The sequence below is a fragment of the Thamnophis elegans genome, chromosome 12, assembly GCF_009769535.1.
Source record: "Thamnophis elegans isolate rThaEle1 chromosome 12, rThaEle1.pri, whole genome shotgun sequence".
Classification (NCBI taxonomy): domain Eukaryota; kingdom Metazoa; phylum Chordata; class Lepidosauria; order Squamata; family Colubridae; genus Thamnophis; species Thamnophis elegans.
In genome coordinates, this window is record NC_045552.1 from 44,669,122 (window position 1) to 44,691,953 (window position 22,832).

A 22,832-nucleotide genomic window follows, 5' to 3' on the forward strand; every position below is an offset into this window, starting at 1 on the left:
AATTCTAGGAGTTGAAGTCCACCAGTCTTAAAGTTGCCAAGGTTGGAGACCCCTGCTTTAAGGACATCCCCTTTCCTCCCAATGACCATCAGTTGCAGTGCGTTTGACTAAGCAAATGCAAACAGAAATGGCATTTGAAACAACAGGTTCTGACTCTAAGCACATGCAGTTCAGATCTGCAGATCTTTCAAGCTCTCTATCACAACCTTCCTCCTCTATTAAGCTGGCTTTATCATGCATGCCCTTAGTTTGCTTCCTATCTTTTACATTCATTTTTTAAAAAAAAATGCATGTAGTGCCAACTGTTCATATGGACAACAAGCACTTCAAGCTGCATTTTAGGACTCCGGAAACAAGCCACAAGCAAGCCAGGTCATGCAGACGTGACGTGACAGCGAGTCTAGAACAGCTTCTTGAGAATCTCGGGTAGTTAAGTTTTATTGCTGCTAATTTGTGCTATACGGACTTTTTTTTTTTAAAGGAATGCTTGCTGAAAACTCAGAAGCGTGAGAGGGGTGTGGCTTCGTGAGCTTCCCAGTGTTCGGAGGTAGGGGAACATCAGAATCGGCCTGACTCCTTTCCGAGAAAGCAAACGAGGGTAGCATTAAGAAAAAAATCCCAAGAAGCCGCAATTATCCCGTCAACTCAATTTGCATAATTCCGGTGGGCCAAAAGAATACAGCCTTCTTTGGCATTGGATTTCGATGCAGAGCAGTGCCCAATGCCACCGCCCTTGTTACCTTATTAAAGAGGAAACACATCCTTGCTCATAGTTGAGTACATTCACTTGCCTCCAGAGGTGCGATTAAACAGGGTGGGGGAAGAAATCTCTTAATTCCTCCTCTGAAACATGTACAAAAACCCTTTCCTCTGTGGCAAGATCTTCTTAGGCTAAATGTCAGGTTTCCGAGAGATGCCCTAATTACTAACACTAAAAGCAGTGGTGGCATCCACTTACTTTCCCTACCGCTTCGCAAACGTGAGTGCTTCGCTCACCCGCACCCCGTTCACATGTGCACTCGGCCTTCTGTACGTGCTTGGATCATGTGTGCGGCTTGCACACACACACACACGGCTTGAAAACTTGCCTAAATAGGACGGCATAGAACCGAGGGGCCCATCCGCGATTTCTACTACCGGTTTGGACGAACCAGTCCAAACCGACTGAATACCACCTCTGGCTAAAAGGAGTTGCGATCCTGCTTCTCCTGTGCTTTTTCGTTCTTAAGAGCGACTAGAAAGAGCAGGGAGATAAACGCAAAGGAACGAAGAGGGCTGAGAGGTGGTGGCAGCTAGGGTGAAGCTGTGAGCTGGAATTTAAGAATAACGTACAAGGGGACTTTACAAGAGGGAGGACAATTTTCTTACACAGCAGTTCCATTGAATGTAAAAACAGTGCCTTCCAGGTTAGTGCTATGGGGCATCAATGGAGCATCTCTATCTACCTTACATTTTTGTGACTGCACCACTGAGGTGTCTTCAAGGCCACACACCAAGGACGTCTCAGCCTGGAGAAAGCCTACCTACATGGTCGCTAGGAATCAAATCAACGTGGACTTGACAAGCACCTAATCGATCGGTTAAATACTATCCCAAAGAACAAAGCATACAAATCGGTAAATAACATTTTCATTATCCTATTTAAGACACAACATACATAACTTTAGATCAAAATTCTAAAAAAAAAGTTTAAGATTAAAAACATTAATCTTAACTTTCCAGCAGTAGTTGAAAAAAGAGGACCATGGTCAAATTATGCGTTGGACTCTTAAGAGGTTATTCTGAGGATTTTGATGCACACAGCAAAGATGGAGAACGCCAATATATTCTCACCGAGTTCAGGTCTACACAGCCTACTAATTGCCTAACAAATTGATCAAAATAACTTTTAAGCCTGGCTGCTAAATGTGTTGTACATTTGCTAAATCCTATTCGGAGCTAATCCATAAATTAGTGTTTGCTTGTTAGCTAGCTGGTTGGTTTGTTTGTTTAAAAAAACACAATTATCTTAATAAGTATATGGACTAAGTAACTGCTCCTCATTAAAAGTCCAGAAATATATTTCCCCTTCGAGGGAATTCTCATCAACATTTCCCACACCACTTATGAAGCTTTTTTTTCTTTCTCTTGAGTAACAATTTCCGCATTTTCATCTTTTTTTTAATGAGGCTCATGGACCAGTCACTTGTAAGTAAGCCGCAATCATCTGCCAGACTTCGGACATGGATATATGCTGGATCTTCGCAGCTTGACGGGATTACTACTACCAATCTCTACAGTGTACTAAAGGGGAAGGCTGTGCAACTGGAAATTTGTATTTTCTGAATTGTGCACATAAAAAGAGTCAAGTGTTTTTCCTTGCTTGTTTGGAATTTCCACCTGCTGATATACACAAAATAATTTATTAGAGCTAAGATAAATAGATTTGCTTTTTTTTTTTCAGTAATGAAAATATTCCAGGATATTTCATCATCCCAAAATGAAGAGAAGATATTTGCTGCTATATACAGAACAAAGAAAAAAAAAAAGACCAACACTTCTTTGTTTGATCCCTGGTTAGAATGATCATCATTTGAATGAAGGCCCAAGTTATCCCCACTCATCTCCTGAAACCTATAATTTCCAGTGATCAGTCCATCTACCTGAGAAGGAGGAAAGAACAAGGAAAAGGCAAAATATCACACTGCAGGACTGACGGATTAACATTTGGAAGTTATTAACAGAATTCACGACTATTCTTCCATTCTCAGTGCCCTCCTAGGTCAAGGGTTTATTATTAAGTTCATGTTATTATGAAGGTACCATCATCAAGGGAGAGCTGCCGGAAGCAGCCTTCAAGTAGCTTTCACATTTGTCAACAACAAAACTCTGAATTTGCAGAAACTGTCAAAATGCCCTCAATGTACAATTGACTCATTGGCCTTCCCACCCTACGTCTTCCTTCATATTTAAGGATATTGGGCTAACCCAATGTAATCGGTTCAAAACGTACACATTAGACAAACTATACTGTGTGTGGTTTTCCTTTTGTCAAAAAAAAAAAAAAAAAATCAACATAACTGTCCAAGGCATTTTTTTCGGATGAAGATGACAAGCTGAATGAGGTATCGTCGGGTTCTGGAGATGTATGGTGAAATCCATCTCTTCCAATTCTGGAGGTAAATCGGCTAGAAGTGCCTGCATGACAAAGAACATGAAAACCCATGAAAAGTTGCTATTTATTCTTGTCAGTTCGGGGTCCTATCACATCAACCATTAACCAGTGGAAGGCTTCCTTCAGAAATTGTGGGTGCTTTGTCATTGGAGGCTTTTAAGAAGAGACTGGACCGCCACTTGTCTGAAGTGCTATAGGGTCTCCTTCTTGAGCAGGGGACTGTACTAGAAGACATCTAAGGTTCTTTCCAATTCTGTTATTCTGTTCTGTTTTCATTCTTGGCATTACCTGTTCATGTCTCAACTGCTCCAAGATCCAAACTAGGCAAAAAAACAACAACCAACTAATGTGTGTGTGTGTGTCCCCCATCAAGAGAAAGGGACTCAGCCCAGGAAGATAAATTGGGAAGTGATTGAATGATAGGATGATTCTGTTGATGCTAGGTCAAGAGTTGCATTTCTGAAGTTCTTCATTCAGTGAAATTCACTTCATTCATTTATTTCACACATCATGTTTATATATATATATATATACCACTCACTTATCATGCAATCTCCAGAACTGTAAAGCTTACAAACTTGAAATTTGGCAGGTATGTTCCTCTTGGCTTCTAGGTGTTCGCTAAGAAAGGATTTTTTCGAAATGACCATCAGATCATTAGTATTTTTTTATACAGTATTTAACATGCTCTGAAGCTAAGGAGTTCTACTCCCCCTCCCACCTGAAAGAACTCTGTTCCAACTGCCAGTTGTCTCACATTCCGTCTGTCAGTTCAAACTGGCAGACGTTCCACTCCTTCACCCAGGAGCGGTCTGGGGCTCCTTACAGTATTAAACGTCGATACCTCACCAAATGTATATGCCTTCCACCTCTGGAACTGTTTCCCTTATTTGTTTCAATCACCAACCACCACTGAGCCAACGAATTGAACTGGAGTGAATCAGATTTTTCCTGCACAGCCCGATCACATAGTTTCGTCCCGAAGCACAGGTATCCAGCTAGTATTTTAATAATATTTGTCATTTTAATCTTTCAATAGTTTAACCAATTTTGGCTTGTTTTTATGACTTGTAAAGTCACCTTCTAAGGGAGATGGGTGGCATAAATATTTAATAGATAAAATAAACCCATCCCAATCTCTGTAATCCACATTAACAACCTCTATATTAGAGAAATATTCAGAGGCAACATCCTCACTGTGTATATATTTACATGTGTATCGTTAGTGGCAGAGAATTGTTCTAACCGGGAGATCCACTGAAATTTGCTTGTATCTTCACAGCAGAGGCAAAAGATGACAAAAGGTTGTTTCCTTTTTCTTTAGTCTTACCTGCTGCTGATCTTTATCATCTGTTTTCACAGCAAGTATCAAACTTCTTGTGAAAGTCTGGAGTTCAAAATACTTCTGTTTTTGATGCTCCAGTTCACTCTCAATGAACCTTACTTCCTCGTTCTGGAGGGAGGAAAAAGGTTCCATATAACTTACAGTATAATGTTTCATTTGTAAGGGTGTTAAATTGTTCTTCTCAAATGTGGTCATCCCCCCCACCCCCTTTGGCTGTTTAAAGAGGAGCAATATTTGCAAATATGTGGTACAAATATCTAGAGTTTTATGCTTTGAGAAAAGTCAGTTAATATAAAAATGGATCACTTTCTCATAGTTTTGAGATGCAAAACATTACGTTATGATATTTATAATAAATTTACAAAGTATTTTCCCCAAATGAGAAATACTAAATAATAGATTAAAGTATAGCAGCATAATCCCAATTAAACATTAAAATGCAGAATCAAAATGCCCCTTTCTTAATCCATATCTTATCTATCTATCACTCCATAATCCCTTGTGGGATGGAGTCTAAGCAACTGAATGGAGGTAGCAGAGTGTTAACTGGCCAGATGCCCTTCCTGTTGTCAATGCAGAGTTTTTTCCCAGCAGATATATTCTCAGTGTGCCCAGAGAGAGAAATATCTGTCTCTACTAGGATCAAACTCACAGCCTCTGATTGTGAGCGAGAGCTCCACCTCTAGCCCACCGCACATCCATCCATCTATCTCAAAATCTACCTATCTACTATCTCTCTCTCTGTCCTATGTTTTGTAATTAGGAAACACTCTTCCTATTTATTTCAACAACAAAATGTATATGGATAACCTATTTTTCTCAAATATTGCTCATTTAACAAAAAATACGGTGTTTCCCCGAAATAAGCGCTTGGCCTTATTTTTGGGGAGGTCTTATTTTCAGGAGAGGACTTATTTTAGCGCATGCGCTCAAAAGCCTGATTGGGCTTATTATACAGGGAGGTCTTATTTTGGGGGAAAACGGGCAGCTGTTTATCAAAATTCACGATAACACGTCTTGAAGTTATCTTATCACACTATTCAGATTGGTGGCAAGTGATATTAAAGAAATCACTTCTTCACATTTATATTCATCTGCCACTGTTCTTTATCTTAAAGCAGGGATCATGAAGTAACTATGTGAAGCTCAGTTGCACACATATTGTGTTTTTTTTTCCAAAACCCTCCATTTACTTTAAACCTGGCAATGTTCTAGGATAACATGTGTTCTATATTGTTACACCAAGTGAAACCTAAGTTAGAAGTGATCCACCTCCAATTCTTATGTACATATGTAACCTTTGCAAATTTGGCAAAAAGCTGCCCTTATCGTATTCCCAACTGCTGTTGCTTATATGGCATCAAAGCAAACATTATCGCCTGTAATCTACAAGCTGGTGAAATTGGAACATTCTGCCTGAAAAAAATAAAATCATTCATCCTACTTTTAAAAATGTTTGCTTCAGCACCATCTGCCTGGAGCTGTGTTCTCACGGTCCCTAATTTATACTCGAGACTTTAGAGCACTGAGGCTTCTACTACGACTAGAAGTGGCTCAGGAATTCTGGGAGTTGAAGTCCGCAAGTCATAAAGGGGCCATGGTTACCCACCTCTGATTTAGAGGATAACGTTTTTTTCTGTTTAAACAAAAATGCAGGGCACTTACTTTGTAATCCAGAAGAGAGCTCATCTGATCCACTTCAGAATTACTTATCATATCGCTTTCTTCATCGTCTATTATTTCTATTTTCTGAAAAAAAATGTATTTCATTTTTGAAAGCAAACATTTTGACACGGTCAGGATTTCATCCTCCACAAAAGCTTTCCAAGTTTGGATATTCTGAGTTTTGATTTTTTTTCCTCCCTCCCAATTCCACAGCACAACACTGAGCCCTTCAGATATCAGTTCATCAAGCTTTGTGGTTTTAATTTAGGGAGTTGATTTTAGGAAGCGTTCTCACCACATTATCTGAAGATACAGTAGTGTGGTCCTCTTCTTTGTGGCCCATGCCTTCATTTGGAAGAACTTCATTGTGTTCTTCTGCAGAAATAAACAATGATGTAATTCTAAGCAAATTGCTGATCTAAAGACTGTCAGAAATTCCCAGAAAGAAAGAAAGTGTGTCCACTTCACAGAGACTTATGAAAAGGTTAAGTAAAATCAAATTTGTCTATATCCTGTAATTAAGAGTTAATAACAAAATGAATTTAAAAAAAGGATAAATCATCCTCTTAAATCATCTTGCTTTTCTTCTGACATTGTAATGCTAGAATTAACTCTACCTGATAGTGACAAAAATAATGAATCATTATGCGGACTCAATACTGAGCACCTCTTTGTTTTATTTCTATCCAAGTCATAGAATATAAGTGATGCTTGAGCAGGGTCTGCAGGTTTGGTCTGGGACGCTATACCTCTTCATCACAACCTGTTTCCCTTGTTACCTTCTGGGAGGGGGCTTCATGGTATCCGAAGCAGAGCATCAGATTCATCCGCCAGTGTTGTTCCATATAGGATCAACTTTGTGAACTCTCAACTCTTCTTTCCATTATGTATTCAAAATGGACAGTGATTAATGTATGTGTCTGCGCATGTGTGTATCTCTATATCTATCTCTATCTTATCTATCTTATCTATCCATCTATCCCCATCCATCCATCCATCCATCCATCCATCCATCCATCCATCTATCATCTATCTATCTATCTATCTATCTATCTATCTATCTATCTATCTATCTATCTATCTATCTATCTATCTATCATCTAGGTATATATTGTGTCACAACCCCTGGTATGCCCAAATATGGGAGGAAGCATACTGCTTCCTTTCTCTGTCTATCAGCTCACCCCAGAAGACCATCAGGACAGAAAGCCATTATTTTTAATGTTGCCTTTGTACATTTGTGTGCATTTGTGCTTTATTTATTATCAGCACAAATGCAACATACATGGGTATATGTACACACACACACACACACATTTTATTTTTGTGTGCCAGTGTACTCACAGTTAAAAAAAAAAGGCCATAAAGGTTATCTTATCTAATGGCAGGGACGCCTTGGCTCAGTGGCTAAGACACTGTGCTGGTCGATCAGAAAACAGTTCAGTGGTTCAAATCCCTAGCGTCGAATAACAGAGTGAGCTCCCGTTGCTGTCCCAGCTTCTGCCAACCTAGCAGTTCGAAAAATAGGGACCACCTTGGGTGGGAAGGTAACAGCGTTCCATGTGCCTTCGGCGTTAGTCATGTGGGCACATGACCATGGAGATGGCTTCGGACAGCATTGGCTCTTTAGCTTTGAAATGGAGATGAGCACTGCCCCCTAGAGTCGGGAACAACTAGTACATATGTGCAAGGGGAACCTTACAATGGTATTTCTAGTCCAGCCAACATATGATCAGTGTTCATGAAAAAAGGATATAAACTGAGAAGCAACATGAGTGACTAGGAATACTCTGGAGAGCTCTAATCCATCCACTGTTACTGGTGTGGAGCTGGATTTCAAATCTTGCAATGGCCAAACAAGGAGAAGAACTGAGAGAGAGATCCATTGTCAAAACTAATAATATAATCAATTTTGTATCCGAGCTTTGGTACTCGTGCTAGGGCCCATCTTCAGGGAACTTCTCTCTAGCAGAGTGTGAGCCGTTGTGTGTGTGGTATTTATAGTGCCTGTTGTATGTGGCCTTCTAGATGTTGATTAGGGCAGCGGTCACCAACTAGTGGTCTGGGACCACTGGTGGTCTGCAAGAACATTTTGGTAGCCTGCAGAAACATCTTTGCATTTTTTTTATATTGCACTAAATCAGTGATCCTCAAACTATGGCCCTTGGGCCGGATACGGCCTGGCGAAGCAATTAATCTCACTCGCTGAATGGATGGGGTCCTTCAGGCACTTAACTTGGCCGCCTGTTTAGTAGCTCCAGTCCTTCCCTCCCTCCCTGGGTGTCCAGGCACTTCAGGGAGCGGCGTGTGAAACTTCGGCCAGGCTCCTTGAGGGATGGAGTTTGCAGGGGACTGATCCGGCATCCGGGCTGGCTGCAAGACAAACATTCATTCTTGGCCATATTTGAGATTCCTAGCTGCAATGGACAGCAAAGTTAGGGTTGACCCGGGCACTCTTCTCCGCTAACAGGCGGCCAAGCTAAGTGCCTGAAGGACCCAATCCTATCATTAATCATATTAGTGGTCTGTCGGATTAAAAATTATGAATTAGTGGTCCCTGCGGTCCGAAAGGTTGGTGACTCCTGGATTAGGGTAAATTGCGGGCTGGCTTTTAAGTCATTGGCTATTGTTTGCTTGTGCTGCCAGAACCTCACCTTCTAAGCACTTGATAAGTTGGTGATAAATCAGCACTGCTGTTGACTGACGAAGGGCCTGTTTCCCAGGCTTCAGTCACTTCCAAGGCTGTTTTTGTGCCTGCTCGTCCAACAATCTTAATAGCTGCAAAATTGAATGTCTCTGCATTGATCAGAGTGATTTTTTTGGTGCCTCTCTTTGATAGTAACAACCGAATAATCAGAGAAGCCATTGAGATAGAAAAACGCCCACACAGCCTGAACAGGCGGGATGATACCTCCCGCCTGCCAGCCATTTGGAAGCCTGCCCTTATTGATAAATGAGTCCCGAACATGATGAATGACACCAGGCCCACACTCACAAGAGCCACACAGAATATCACTACCAAACATCCACAAAGAAAGCAGACAAAAACCCACACTGATGAGGAGGCACGACCAAGGACCAGAAGCCAGACTGCAAATGCACAATTAGCCTCTTTAAACCCCTCCTATCCTTACATGAAACACAAACCCCCAACCAATCAGAACACACCTCCATCCAATCAGGACACACCTCCATCCAATCAGGACACAGCCAAGCTCCCACCCAATCAGTTCAAACCCCCACTGGCAGTTAAAGGAAGAAACAGCCGAGATCTCACATTGCTCCTGGAAGCACCAAGCCTGAAGATGACGAATGAGACTTCGTCGAAACGTCGCCAAGACATCTCCAATTTTACGCGGGAGAAAACCCGAACAACTAGAGACATACATACATACATACATACATACATACATACATACATACATATACACACACACACACACACACATATATACATACACATATACACACACACACACACACACATACATATATATATATATATATATATATATATATACATATACACATACATATACACATACACACACACACACATATACATTACCCTTGCCTTCTCCAAATTGGTTTAAACAAAATGATGAGATCAAGCTTGGCATATCTATCTATCTATCTATCCATTAATGTGCCCAGAAACAGGCTATTTTTGAAGTACCCAAGGCAAAACCTTGGCAATTTGTTCCAGTCAAACGCACAAGGAGCAATTAGCTGAACTGTGAAGCCAGTAAAATGTGAACCCCTGTTCATTTTAACCAACACAGTTACTGTTGCATTTTAAAACACACTTCTGGCATCGTAACAGCCTGCCTCTGACACTTGTTGGGTTGCTAAGAATGGGGTCTAACTCTAAAAGTTCATTTCAGCCGTATTAAAGATTTGGTGCCAACCTATGAGTCTGTGCCTCTCTTCTCCTGAAAAATTAACTTTACTTTTAAATTAAAATTTTATCTAGACTTGGACTGTCCAAATGAACAATGAAATATTCAGACAAGATATATATATGTTGGACATACATCCTGGCCCAGATTGACTTTTTAACTAGGATTTGTTAAAGTCAAAAGGTAGAAAACTCTCAACATAATCCCACATGTGCGGAACATTGTCTAAAGTTGATCCATGGAAGCCTCTTTCTTTGTTGGCCATGGCGAGTTGGCCATGGCAAGTTGTCATAGACCCACCTTGGGAGCTTCCTTCCGATAAGCAGATGGACACTTCATCATTCCTGTCATTATCCTCTCCTATATCAGTCAGGGGATCATCGCCTGGAATGGGTATCGATTTATCACTGGAATCAGACTGACTCGAAAAAACGGCAGGGCCACCTCGCGGGGGAGGGACTTCAATGCCCATCAAACGATACTTCCGTCTCCTATTTCCGATCCAAGTCTTGGGTGAGGAAACGGGAGGGGGGGGGGAAATTAAGACGTTATCTTAATATTAATATTCCTTAATATTAAGGAAGCCACAATCACAACTGCAATCATTCAAGAAGGAACACATTTGCATTATTGAAGCTTCTTTGGAAATGCATGGATGGCAAATTCCACATAAGATTTAGAATCCAAGGGAAACTTAATGAAATTTCAACATATGTTCTCATTTCTTCTTTTCTAATTTTATCACCTCCAATCCAATTAGCTTTGGATGAAAAGCTGTTTACGTATTGATTATCAATTAATGAATGTCTAAAATGTATCGTACTGAAGTTTTAGAATTAGAGGCACCTTAATGGCAATTATCAGATTTGGCTAAGGAAAGAAATACAGAGAAAATACATTTAGAAAGAATCGGATGGCGAGGGCTGCCCTAATTATACCTGATTTCTAAATTGAAACACTTAAAAGCACAAGTGAGAGGATGTGCACAGGATTATTTATTCTAAAAAATGGTCTTGAGGCAGTATTATATAGAGAGAAGAGGGGGACAGGAAGATATAGGACAGTGATGAAGAATGTTTTTCTGTTCGGGTGCCAAAAGGGTGCACGCTCATAATGCAATGCCCTCCCCCCACGCATGCGCGCACTACCCCTCCATGCTCCCTCCTGCAATGCTCACAGGCCTCAATGAAGTCTCCGAAGCCTGTGGATGGTGAAAAACAAGCACAACAGGCCTACCGGAACTTCCAGCATGCGCGCTGGAGCTGACACAGGGCAACACCTCACGTGCCCTCAGATATGGCTTGGTGTGCCACCTGTAGCACGTGTGACATTGGTTCGCCATCACGGATACAGGACATGAGGGGTCCTTGGTACTCTCTGAGCTTCCTTGGTTTCTTGCAGATGTTTCATTACCCTAACTAGGTAATATCATCAGTGCTAAATGTCTATGGAGATTTACCCAGGTCATGGTTGTCCCAAAGGTGCTTTTCCAAGAGGCAACTGGACTTTCTGGATTTTCTCTGAAGACGTTTCGCTTCTCATCCAAGAAGCTTCTTCAGCTCTGACTGGATGGGGTGGAATGGAAGAATGTCTGCAAAGAGTATCAATCCTTTCATTCCCCACCATCCAGTCAGAGCTGAAAAGCCTCTTGGATGAGAAGTGAAACGTCTTCAAAACCCAGAAAGTCTAGTTGACTCTTGAAAAAAATGCACCTTTGGGACACTCAATGCTAATAAAGAGTTCTGTTACAGATATAAGACACACAGAATATTTAACAAATGCTTGGGGTTTTATACCATTTAATGATGTTTCAAAAAAGGTTGTAAAATTGAGAGCAATCACATGGTGACCAGTTTAATGTTTGGGACAACTTATGACCATAATTCTGGGCTCAATTATAATTGTAAATCGAGGACTATCTCTATTCTCCTGAATTCCCAGCCTTTCTTCGCTTCATCATTGAGCACAATGCATATCAGGCTCAAAAAGAAAGAAAGAAGAAATCAGGATCATTCATGTAGGTTGAAGCAGGAATGATTTATTGAAGCTTATGGCACAAGAATCTGGTCAAGTAATAGTTAGCACTAAATTGGGATCAGATAAGGGCAGGGGTGGGTTTCTCGCCCCGTTCCAACCGGTTCGGTTGGAACGAGGCCAGCGGCGTCCTCGCGCATGCATGCGGCGTCCTCGCACACGCGCGCGGCGCACGCATGCGTACTAGCATCTGCGCGATGCTCCAGCTGCTCCTGGAGGATCGCGCAGGCGCTGTATGCGTTCTGCGCATGCGTGGAAGCGCAGAATTCGTAAAAACGGGTAAGGAGCGGGCGCGGGTGTGCGGGCGCGCGAGCGCGCGGGGGGGGGCTTCGCCGTTCCTGGAAGTTACTTACTTCCGGGTTCGGCGACCAAACGGATCGCAGGGACCGGTGCGAACGGTCGAAACCCACCCCTGGATAAGGGCCAATGGAATTCAAGGGGGACTGGCCTTGGCTTGTTTGTGGCAACAGAAGGATTCTAAGCTGATGACACATTTTACTCCACCTCCCAGTTCTGACTGCTGTTCTCCTGTATTGCATGTATTGCATTCTCAAGTACCCAGGTATTCAAGCAGAGCTTGGGAAATTGGGAAGAAGGATCAGAACCATGCTGGCACAATGGTTAGAGTGCAATACTGCAGGCTACTTCTGCTGAGTTCTGGCTGCCTGCAATTTGGCAGTTCGAATCTCACCAGGCTCAAGCTCGACTCAGCCTTCCATCCTTCTGAGGTGGGTTAAAATGAAGACCCAGATTGTTGGGGCAAGATGCTGACTGTGTAAACCACTTAGAGAGGGCTGTAAACCACTATGAAGCAGTATATAAGTCAAAGTGCTATTGCTATCAGGTAATATACTTGGAACGCCATACATACAAAGCATAGCTCTTATCTTTTCCTCTTTTTTGGGGATGGGTGGGTTGATTGAGATCAAAACAAAACTCAGCTTCCTTCCACAATACGGAGAACTGAAATACAACTGTTATCCTTTTCAGCTCTCAGGTTTTTTTTTTTTTTAAAAAGGGATATAAATCTCAGTACAACTGAAGTATCAGACATCTAACATATAGTAGCTATCAATAAATGTCTCACCTAAGGCATGATATCTATAAATAGACAGGAAACAGAGCACTTCCTAATGTAACCATTCAATAACACGTGCAATCTATTTCGATCTCACTCTTGCAATTCAGAAAAAAGAAAAAAAGAAAACTTTCATCAAGGCTATTTTGGTTTCTACAAATGTGACTTTCTTACCCTTACTATTTCACAGTCAACGTTTAATTCCGCAGCCACGGCTTCAATTTCTCTCTGCAAACCGACCCAAGGCTGGTCATACCTTTATCCCAGTATTTCTTAAGGGTGGCTAAATCTCGGTCGCTGAATTGCGTACGGTCCTGTAACTGTGAAAAAAGCACATATCCTTTTTTTTGCCCCCTCAATGAAGAGTGCAAAAGACAGACAAGGGCAGACAGGGAATGGGGCATTCAACCGGAATGGGACAATTTGCTCCAGCCAACTCACCATGGTCAATTCACCACGTCCAACTCATGGGAAAACTTGCCATGGCCATGGGACAACTCCCAGCGGGACAATTCAATTTAATTATTAAAATAATTAAAATTTATTTTAATTTTGTCATTCACGTTTAATATTGTGCCCCTCCCCCCCTTTAGCATCCTTTCTTTAACTGGATTTATTACTTCGATATTAATGTAACTCTTGTCATCTCATGGTGAATTGTCCGGTGGCAAGTGTTGTAGACCTCTACTCAACATCAAGTCCTACTTTAAATTATATTGTCGAGTCAAAATTATTGGTTTATTTATAACATCGGTTTAAAACAAATTACTCCAAAGAAATAGGTGTAAAATCGAGGAGACTTGTTACAAATTAGCACAAAGCTTAGTCACTTGCACCAAATTAAAATGGCTGCCTTTAGCTGCAGAATTTTGCAATCTTCTTTTACCTTGAAAAACCTACAAGGACATGGGCTTGCGCACACAAATATGCAAAGATTACTTAATGCAGCTTATTAAAAGTCCAGAAACTTGGAAAAAGAATGTTCTTTTTTCTTAGAACATCTTATTAAAAGTCCAAAACTTGGAGATAGCAATGTTCCAGAAAGTTGCCATGGTCAAATTAAATCTTTTTAAAGTACAGTCAGTGATCAGCAAGGTTAAAAAAAAAAGAAAAACCCAGAAACAACAATTGAATACCCCCGTAAACACACACAGTATATCACAGAAATGAATACACCCCCCTCACATTTTGTAAATATTTAAGTATATCTTTTCATGTGACAACACTGAAGAAATGACACTGGCTACAATGTAAAGTAGTGAGTATACATCTTGTATAACAGTGTAAATTGTAAATGTGCTGTCCCCTCAAAATAACCACAACCATTAATGTCTAATCTGTTGGCAACAAAGTGAGTACAACCTTAAGCTATAATGTCCAAATGGGACCCAAGGGGCTTGATTCACACTAGTATTTTGGTTGCAAGAAGTGGAGAGATTAGTGTGTCATAATCCAACTCACACAAAATTAGATTAGAGAAAAGCTCACCCCTTTATTAATAGATATCTATATTTATTAAGAAGCCATTTACAGACATGGCTTAAAACATTAAGAAACTTTGCTCCAGATCAGTTTTTTAGGATGTGTCATTTAAAAATGGCACCTAAGATTATTCTGGTCACAAAACCCAACTTTGCTAATACTTTGTTATCCTACTATAACTGGAGACAGACAAATGACTTTATTTCATTTGCAAACCTCATTTGAATACAATTTCCCTGTGCAAATGAAGATTATGTAAAAGTCTAGAAATTGGTGCCATTTGTTAGACTGCAGCTTCTGCAAACAGGTTTAAAATGGCCTTGAAAGCATTTTTAATTGCACAGATTCAGGCTATTTAATGCCAACACAAATTAATATAAGATAGTTAACCAACAACATTAAAGAGGAATCCGCGCAAAACTTTTTTTTTTTAAGGATAGATTTAGAGTTATTGCAGAATTAAAAGATTCACAGCCTTTCTGTTCTACTCTACTTTTTTCTTTGTGCCCCACAGCTTTGATTTCACTGGCTTGAAATTAAACAGAAAGAAAAGAAAGAAAGAAAGAAAGAAAGAAAGACAAAACTATTTGGAAGCAGACAGAATTTAAGTTGAGGACTAATGTTCAGTTGAAATGGACTATAAATTGGGACTATGAAGGTTTTACTTTGATTGGCCACAATTGAAACTGTCTTCATTACTCTGGATCAGCAAGGCTCATCTTTCAAAAGATTTATTTTGTTTTCCAAAAAGATTGCCACGTTGTTTTAACCCACACTAGGTTTTCCAGTTGCTTTTAAAATACTGCTCCATTAGTACAATTATTTTCCAGCCGTTTTTATCCATTGCGATGCTGTCACTGAAACGCAACAACGAAAACTGTTGATGGATATAATTAATATTAACCAATTCGTAACAGTAATGGACAGGATTTTTGACTATAACAACTTTAATTGATTACTGCCTGCATTGGTGACAATGCCCCAAAATTTACAGGGCTGCAAAAGAAAAACAACTCGAATCAGAATTATTACATGCAATGTTTCTTGGAAAAATAACAAATGCTTCTCATTGTTGGCTAAAATTCATATAACCTACTCAGAACTGTGCTGATCTGAATATATGTAACAAATAAACATACAATCTAAAGCTGAAAGTTGGTCCAGTTCCACAGGATGTACTTACTGCTCTTTTCCTGGAGCACCCAGTAATCCAAGGCACAGTAAGGTTTCCTGAAATCTGTGGAAAATAAAAATAAAAAAAATAGCACAAAGGTACCTTTGCATGCTCATAGACACATAATCATCTGAAGAACAGTTACTGTAAGTGTATTGGAATGCATTCTTTTGAGATGAACCTAAACCATTCTTCTTTCTCTAACAAAACCTGATTAGAAACAATAAACCAGTGATTCTTAACCTTTTCTTCACCATGGATCCCATTTTAAATACCTTTCGTGACCCCCAAGACTTAACATTTAAATCATAATATTTCTTCAAGCCTTGACACATTCCCTGTGACCAGTGGTGGGATTCAGAATTTCTTACTACCGGTTCTGTGGGTGTGGTTTTGGCACGTGGCAGGGGGAAGGATACTGCAAATCCCCATTCCTTCCCCGCTCTCAAAATTTCTGCTACCGGTTCTCCAGAACCTGTCAGAACTGGCTGCATACCACCTCTACCTGTGACGATATCACGCTCCCCACCCGCCCCCACAAGGAGTCACGGATCACAGGTTGAGACCAGGCATGAAATCTGCTTACCTTCGCTATCATTTCAGAACTGGGAGCTCGCGTCCGTGATGACGTCTGGGCAGGTGGGTGAAGCCTGCCGCCACTCCTGTCAACCAGAGGCAGAATACGCCTCTGGCTGAGACCCAACGGAATAAATCATCATTTACTGGATCTCGAAACTTATGAATGGTTCTGAATTCTTGTAAATTCAGCTAAGGGTTTTTTTTTAGTTGATTTAAATGTTTATCTAATCCAGAATATGAATCAAGATGGACTTTTCGCTTCATATGGTTCTGAAGATGTTTCAGAACGATGTTCCAAATTCAGATATCATTAGAATTGTAATGCAGGAATAAAGTTTCGAAATGCCAGGGACGTAAGAGGAAAATGGGCATGTATAAAGAAATGAATAAATGAAATAAATAAAGGGGGGGGGGTTTGAAATAGAAAACTGTTCTTATTTCCTGGTAGCAGAAAAGAAGATAGCAATTCCCTTTACCGTCGCTCATGAGCTGGAATTCGTGATTTACAATTTTTTCAAATGAAGTGGCACCTTTCCTAAACATGGGAAGAAAACTTAGGAAGACAATTACCTGATAATTATTTTGGTTCTGAGATAGCCTTAGTTGATTGGATGCTGCAAAATGAGAAGAAAGGTTACTTCTTGATGGATGGGAACTGCTATAGAGCGTACTGGATGTGCTATGCAACGAAGTCCGTGAAGGTAAACGATAGTCTCTGTTGTGATACAAGATATTGTTGTGCAAGTTCCTCGCATTCAGCACATGCGAATTGCAACCCATGCTCCTGCCCGAGCCCAAAAAACGGATCCCGGATTCTCGACGCGGAGGGGCGTGCTGGTTAACCGGGAGTAGTTTTGTATTGGGCACCCATGGAGGCCAACTCTTCCTCTCTGGCATATTCGTCGTCCACATCCCCGGTTTCCATCGCGATAGACAGGCAACTGCCTTCTCCAGAAGTTGACAGGGCCTTCTCACGGCTTCCTACCAGGGACTGGTCGGTCACAGCCAATGAAAAAACCTCTCGGATTTCCAAATTGTGGGTGCTGCAGGAAGGATCTCTAATGTTCGATCTCTGCCCGGATGGAACGGAGGAAGCGAGGATGGGGTGCTCTGGTTTTTGCAACCGTTGGCAGCCCACCTGGTCCATTTTGTACGGCCGGTGGCACAAGACGGGCTTCTGAGGTAACACTAATTCCGCCGTCTGAACGACGAGCCGCCATAACTTTTCTTCGTGTGGTTATAAATAGAATTCCCTGAATTCAGCACGCTGGTTTGCCTGGAGAGGATGATGGTTTCTCACCCAGGAACAGCGAAGCGTTTTTACAGTGGGGAGCTTGGCGGGTCACCGCGATGTGTTGCCGCTGGAATTCGGGATCACTCTTCCCAGCGGACCTTGACAGGGAGTTTTTATGCATATCGCTCATCAGGGAGTTAGTCTGTTTACTGGAGACCAGTCGGCTGGATGAAGTAGCTGGGTTATAGATGCCAGTGACTATGACGTCGTTGTTGGAGGACGTCCACGAGGACTGCTGGCTCTGGGAACGGGCGATGCTGACCACGTTTTGAACAGCCACTTCCGGAGGCACTGTCAATGTGCTGCTGGCTGTGGCAGATGGGCTTCCTCCAGAATCCATGGTGTTCTTACTACTCATCTTTCTTCTTTTGTTTCCAACCCACGTCTGCAAAAACGAAAAGGAATTTGTAAGCAAAGAGGATTTGTAATTTTCCGCTAGCTTTCAAGGTGGCCTTTGGTGGCTTAACTATTATTCTCAAAGTAGGTAGTTTTCCAGGCCTCAGCTATAATTTTCACCGAGTTTTTGAGATGGCTTTCCACGCCTCACCTATAATTCTAAGCTAGATGGTTTTCCAGGCCTCAGCTATAATTTTCAGCTAGACTTCAAGGTGGTGTTTCCATCATTATGTCAAATGCTTTATTCCCAAACTAAAACTTTGTTTAAAGTTCTGAGAAAATAATAAACATTTTCAACACCTGACCGATATACATATGGGAACGAGAGACAGTTAAGTAATTAAGGCTGCAAAAAGCCAGTTCATTATAGTGGTTAAGACACCAGCTAGAAACTGGGAGATTGCGAGTTCTAGTCCTGCCTTAAGGCATGAGGTGCCGCAGTGGTTAAAGTGCAGTACTGCAGGCTATTCCAGCTGACTGGCAGCTGACTGCAATTTGGCAGATCGAATCTCACCAGGCTCAAGGTTGACTCGGCCTTCCATCCTTCTGAAGTGGGTAAAATGAGGATCCAGATTGTTGGGGGCAAGATGCTGACTCTGTAAACCGCTTAGAGAGGGCTGTAAAAGCACTATGAAGCGGTATGTAAGTCTAAATGCTATTACTATGAAGCCAAAGGGGGATCTTGGATGAGCCAGTGTCTCTCAAATGTAGGAAGAAGGCAATGGAAAGCCACTTCTGAAATGGTGCCAAGAAAATTGCAGGGACTTATCCAGGCAATCCCCAGGAATCAACACTGACTCAACACTGACTCAATACACAGTAACTTTGTGACCAGGAACCTGCCCATTTGAGAAGTTACAATATCCAGGATTATTTTACATGTTTAATTTTATGTTAAATGCTACAATTATTTTAAAAAGTGGAAAAAAAAACAATCTTTACAAAGACATTAATGACACCATTCAATTCCTCGAATTTTAACTGTTTCATGTTTAGAAATGTCACTGAAGTTCTATTTTATTATTTCTTTACATAAAATATGTTTTTAAATGCTTTGCTAAAAATGCATTTAAAATGAAATGAAAAGGAATGAATTATATCTATAGTGTCAAATCACAGTACTTTTTACAGTGATAGTGTGTATTTTGGATTCAAGTTCTGTTAAGATACAACCTGTTGTGCCTTAAAATGGCTTCTACTGTAAAGCACAATGGAGTTGCCATGGTAACAGCTTCACAGTACTCCACAACGGGGCAATCTTTAGTAAGAGGAATTGGTAAGCATAAATAAATACCCAGGCAACGCTGGGTTATCAGCTAGTACTACTATAAAGGGTGTGTGTGTGTTTGTGTGTGTATTTGTATTACAAATTCAGGTCAGTTTATGATTGGATTGGATATCAGTTTCTTCTACTATAAGTGAGCAGAGATTTACTAACTGAATAAAATTATGTTTATTTTGCACATCTGGTTTAAGAGAGAAGGTGCCACTATTTCCTCAGAAATCCTCATTTTTGTTCTCATACGAAGACTTTTTTTTTTATACCAATGGACCTCAACCTTTGCGGCTTTGGTGGCCCAGCTGGAGGAAGGGAGAGGGAACTGGGCCATGCCAGAAGCGGGATGGCACAAGCTCACTTGTGCAAGTGGTGGGCCAGTGCACACCTTCGCTGGCGCGAGTGCCCGTTGGCTTGCCGTGGTCCTGCTGTGGGCGTGTACGTGCTGGCCTGCTTGTTGGGCACACTAGCCACTCGTGCAGCCCAGTTCCACATAGGCCACCCCTGTAGTGGGCTGCAGCCCAGGGCTGGGGACCCCTTTTGTATAGCATAGGATGTTCATGATAAGTGTCTCTTCCAGTGCTGCAAACATTTCAAATGCAAAAGCATTTTCAGCCACAATGTACGTTTCAAAGATAAAGCCAAAATAGGTAATGAAAAACATGGCACCCTCACTCCCCACACCTAGCAAACACATGAAAGGAGCCTTAATGGTAGTATATTAAACTGTCTACGTATGATGAATAAGGGATAACTAATGTATTACGCATGATTCAGACCATATGTTGCACAAAGAAGACTGTGAACGAGAATTGACTGAGAGTCCTATTAAGTATAGAGGGGGGTTCTGGAGGCACAAGGAGAAAACCCACCAAGTCAAATCAAATCAACTTCAGTATCTTCATAGACCAGTGTAAAAAAAATATTGGAAAGAGAAAAAGAGAGCAGGAAGCTCTTTTGTTTTGCTTCCCAGCCACGTGGCTCATTTTCTAGTGGAAATCAATTCTGATTTCTAAGCCTTTGTTTTGCCCAAAAGCGTCACCACAAAATGACACGTTCTAGCCGTTCAATGGAGACACAACAATACTGCTCTGCTATAGCAGCCCACACCTGCCATTTAAAGGAAAGAAGAAGTTTTTGTCCTAAAAGCCCACGAGAAAAAAACCAAGGAAACAATATATAATGTAGCATTGTCTAAGCAACCAATGATCAAGCATTTATAATTTTTCTATGGAACAGATAAGAGAAAAAAAATCAAGTGTCGAATAACTTGTAAGAACTGTAAAATTCTTCCGCCAAATCGGTAGGACCAAAAAAGAAAAAGAAAAAAGCAAAGCGCAAGAGTGACCCCAATCTTATCACGCATCCTGCCTCACTCATAAAGTTTTGTGTAGATGTACAAGAATTGTTTCCCTGTTGATTAAAAGAGAGGGAAGGAGTGAGATAATTACACATTCTCTTTTTATTATTAGTTTAGAGGTAATACTTTCTGGAAATACTTTCATTCTCTCGATCATGGATTTTCAGGTGAAACTTCACTACCACACAAGATATTTTCCCTGCGATATTTGGTCCCTTCTTGTATAGGTAAGTGATAACAAAGGAAACCTGCAATTCACGGAGTATGCCAAACAGAAGCGTTACGATCATTGTATTCCACCCATAATATCAGAGTTTTAGGTATTTCAACCCAGCGTAATTTAGGCTGCACGCCATCAATCTGGTGCCCTTTAGACTGAGGACCAATGCTGGCAATTAAGGAGAAAGAACAACCTGAATATTATATAATATGGGAATTATTTTAGCAATGGTTATAGAATAAAAATGGAAGTTGGAAATAAAAGGAGATTAAAGAAAGTAGAAACTATGTTAAGATAGAGATATAAACAATATGATAGTTGTTGGTATTATGATGATGATTATTATGCTTAATGTTATAATTACATTTTACTAGAAGATATGTTAAGAGGAAAAAACGAATAAGATTATTATGTTCAACTGTTTAATATACTATAATTCTAAGATTAGAGAATTAATATCAATGTGAATGATGCTGTACATCTTGATAGTTATTGTAAAGAGATATTTGTACCAGACGACATACTGTTTAAGGAAAGATGGAATGTTCATATTTTAAAAAAACAAAATTTTTTTTTTAAAAAAAGACAAACCAGTTAGTTTTGTTGCCACCTACAAAAAAATGCCACCTCAACCTAAAAACTCCTATCCAAATCTCAATCCTAAAATGTTCCCCTACTGTTCTGACCGAGGCTTCCCAAGAGCATGAAGCAAACTCCTTGTACATACATACAATAGCAGAGTTGGAAGGGACCTTGGAGGTCTTCTAGTCCAACCCCCTGCCTAGGCAGGAAACCCTATACCATTTCAGACAAATGGCTACCCAACATCTTAAAGACTTCCAGTGTTGGGGCATTCACAACTTCTGGAGGCAAGCCGTTCCACAAATTGTTCTGTCAGGAAAAAACCATTTTATTAATTCATTTTTTTATTATTTTGTCCCGACAAAAAAACCCTTTATTAATTTACTGTGAATTCTGCTCATTCACATCCAGCAAAGTTTTTCAAGGGAGGATTTACAGTCACAGTCCTCATCTGGCTTGGAGAGCTGCCAGGCCAAGATCTGCAAAACTTGGCAAGGAGTCTCAGAGAGTCACGAGCCAATTAATTGAACAAATTGTCTCCTGCAAACTCCACTCCCCTTTTGCTCCTCTTTTATTTCCTCTGGGAGGGGCCATTCATCGTCCACCTGTGACCTTACCCCAAGTCGACAATTGTTCTTTAGCTGTTCCCTTCATCTGGCAACTCTACGCAACTGGGAACAGGCTCCAGTTGTTCCTCTGCCTCACTGAAGTCTGACTCTGAAGGCAGCCGATAACTGGCATACGGTTCTGGCCCCCTCTCTGTCTCCAACACAGAGCCCTCATCAGAGCCTTCCCCAGACTCAAGGACTGGCCCATGTTCCTCCCCAACCTCCTCACTGTCCGAATCTGCTGCCAGCTCTGCTGGCCGCTGGTGGGCCACAACACCTACATCCTTTAACCTTAAAAGAAAAGAGAAATAGCCAGGTTCTGTGACAAGAACACTCTCTGAAAACAACTGCCCTATCAAAGAGGGTAATGCTTGCCACTCAATTTCATCTACTTTTATTTATTAATCAAATTTGTATGGTCGCCCATCTCACCAAAAGCGACTCTGGACAGCATATAAAAATTGAGCAACATAATGGTTTTAGAAGCAATAGATCTAAAAATAAACAAATCCCCATTAAAAAAATAATCATATAAATAAAAATAAACATACAAACCCCTGGGCAGAGAGAGAAGAAGATTGGACACCTCAACAATGGAGCCAGCTAAGCATGTACTGGATCTGGTTCTTGGGGAGCATCAAGCCAAATAACATAGCCAGGCCTTGAGGGACATCCATGATGTCAAA

At 40.9% G+C, this 22,832-nt stretch overlaps 1 protein-coding gene across 1 annotated transcript in view; it reads right to left on the minus strand.

The window, feature by feature from the left end:
- Nucleotides 1-1,292: 1,292 nt before the first annotated feature.
- Nucleotides 1,293-22,832, minus strand: part of LOC116516133 (highly divergent homeobox-like) — a 32,103-nt gene continuing 10,563 nt past the window's right edge. The window contains 16 exon segments of the mRNA XM_032228538.1: nt 1,293-1,310; nt 2,532-2,642; nt 3,056-3,132; nt 3,135-3,177; nt 4,485-4,607; nt 6,165-6,248; nt 6,460-6,539; nt 10,364-10,571; nt 13,350-13,396; nt 13,399-13,495; nt 15,841-15,894; nt 16,981-17,207; nt 17,210-17,269; nt 17,272-17,619; nt 17,622-17,705; nt 17,708-18,089. Of these exon segments, the coding sequence (XP_032084429.1) occupies nt 1,293-1,310; nt 2,532-2,642; nt 3,056-3,132; nt 3,135-3,177; nt 4,485-4,607; nt 6,165-6,248; nt 6,460-6,539; nt 10,364-10,571; nt 13,350-13,396; nt 13,399-13,495; nt 15,841-15,894; nt 16,981-17,207; nt 17,210-17,269; nt 17,272-17,619; nt 17,622-17,705; nt 17,708-18,089 (2,043 nt within the window).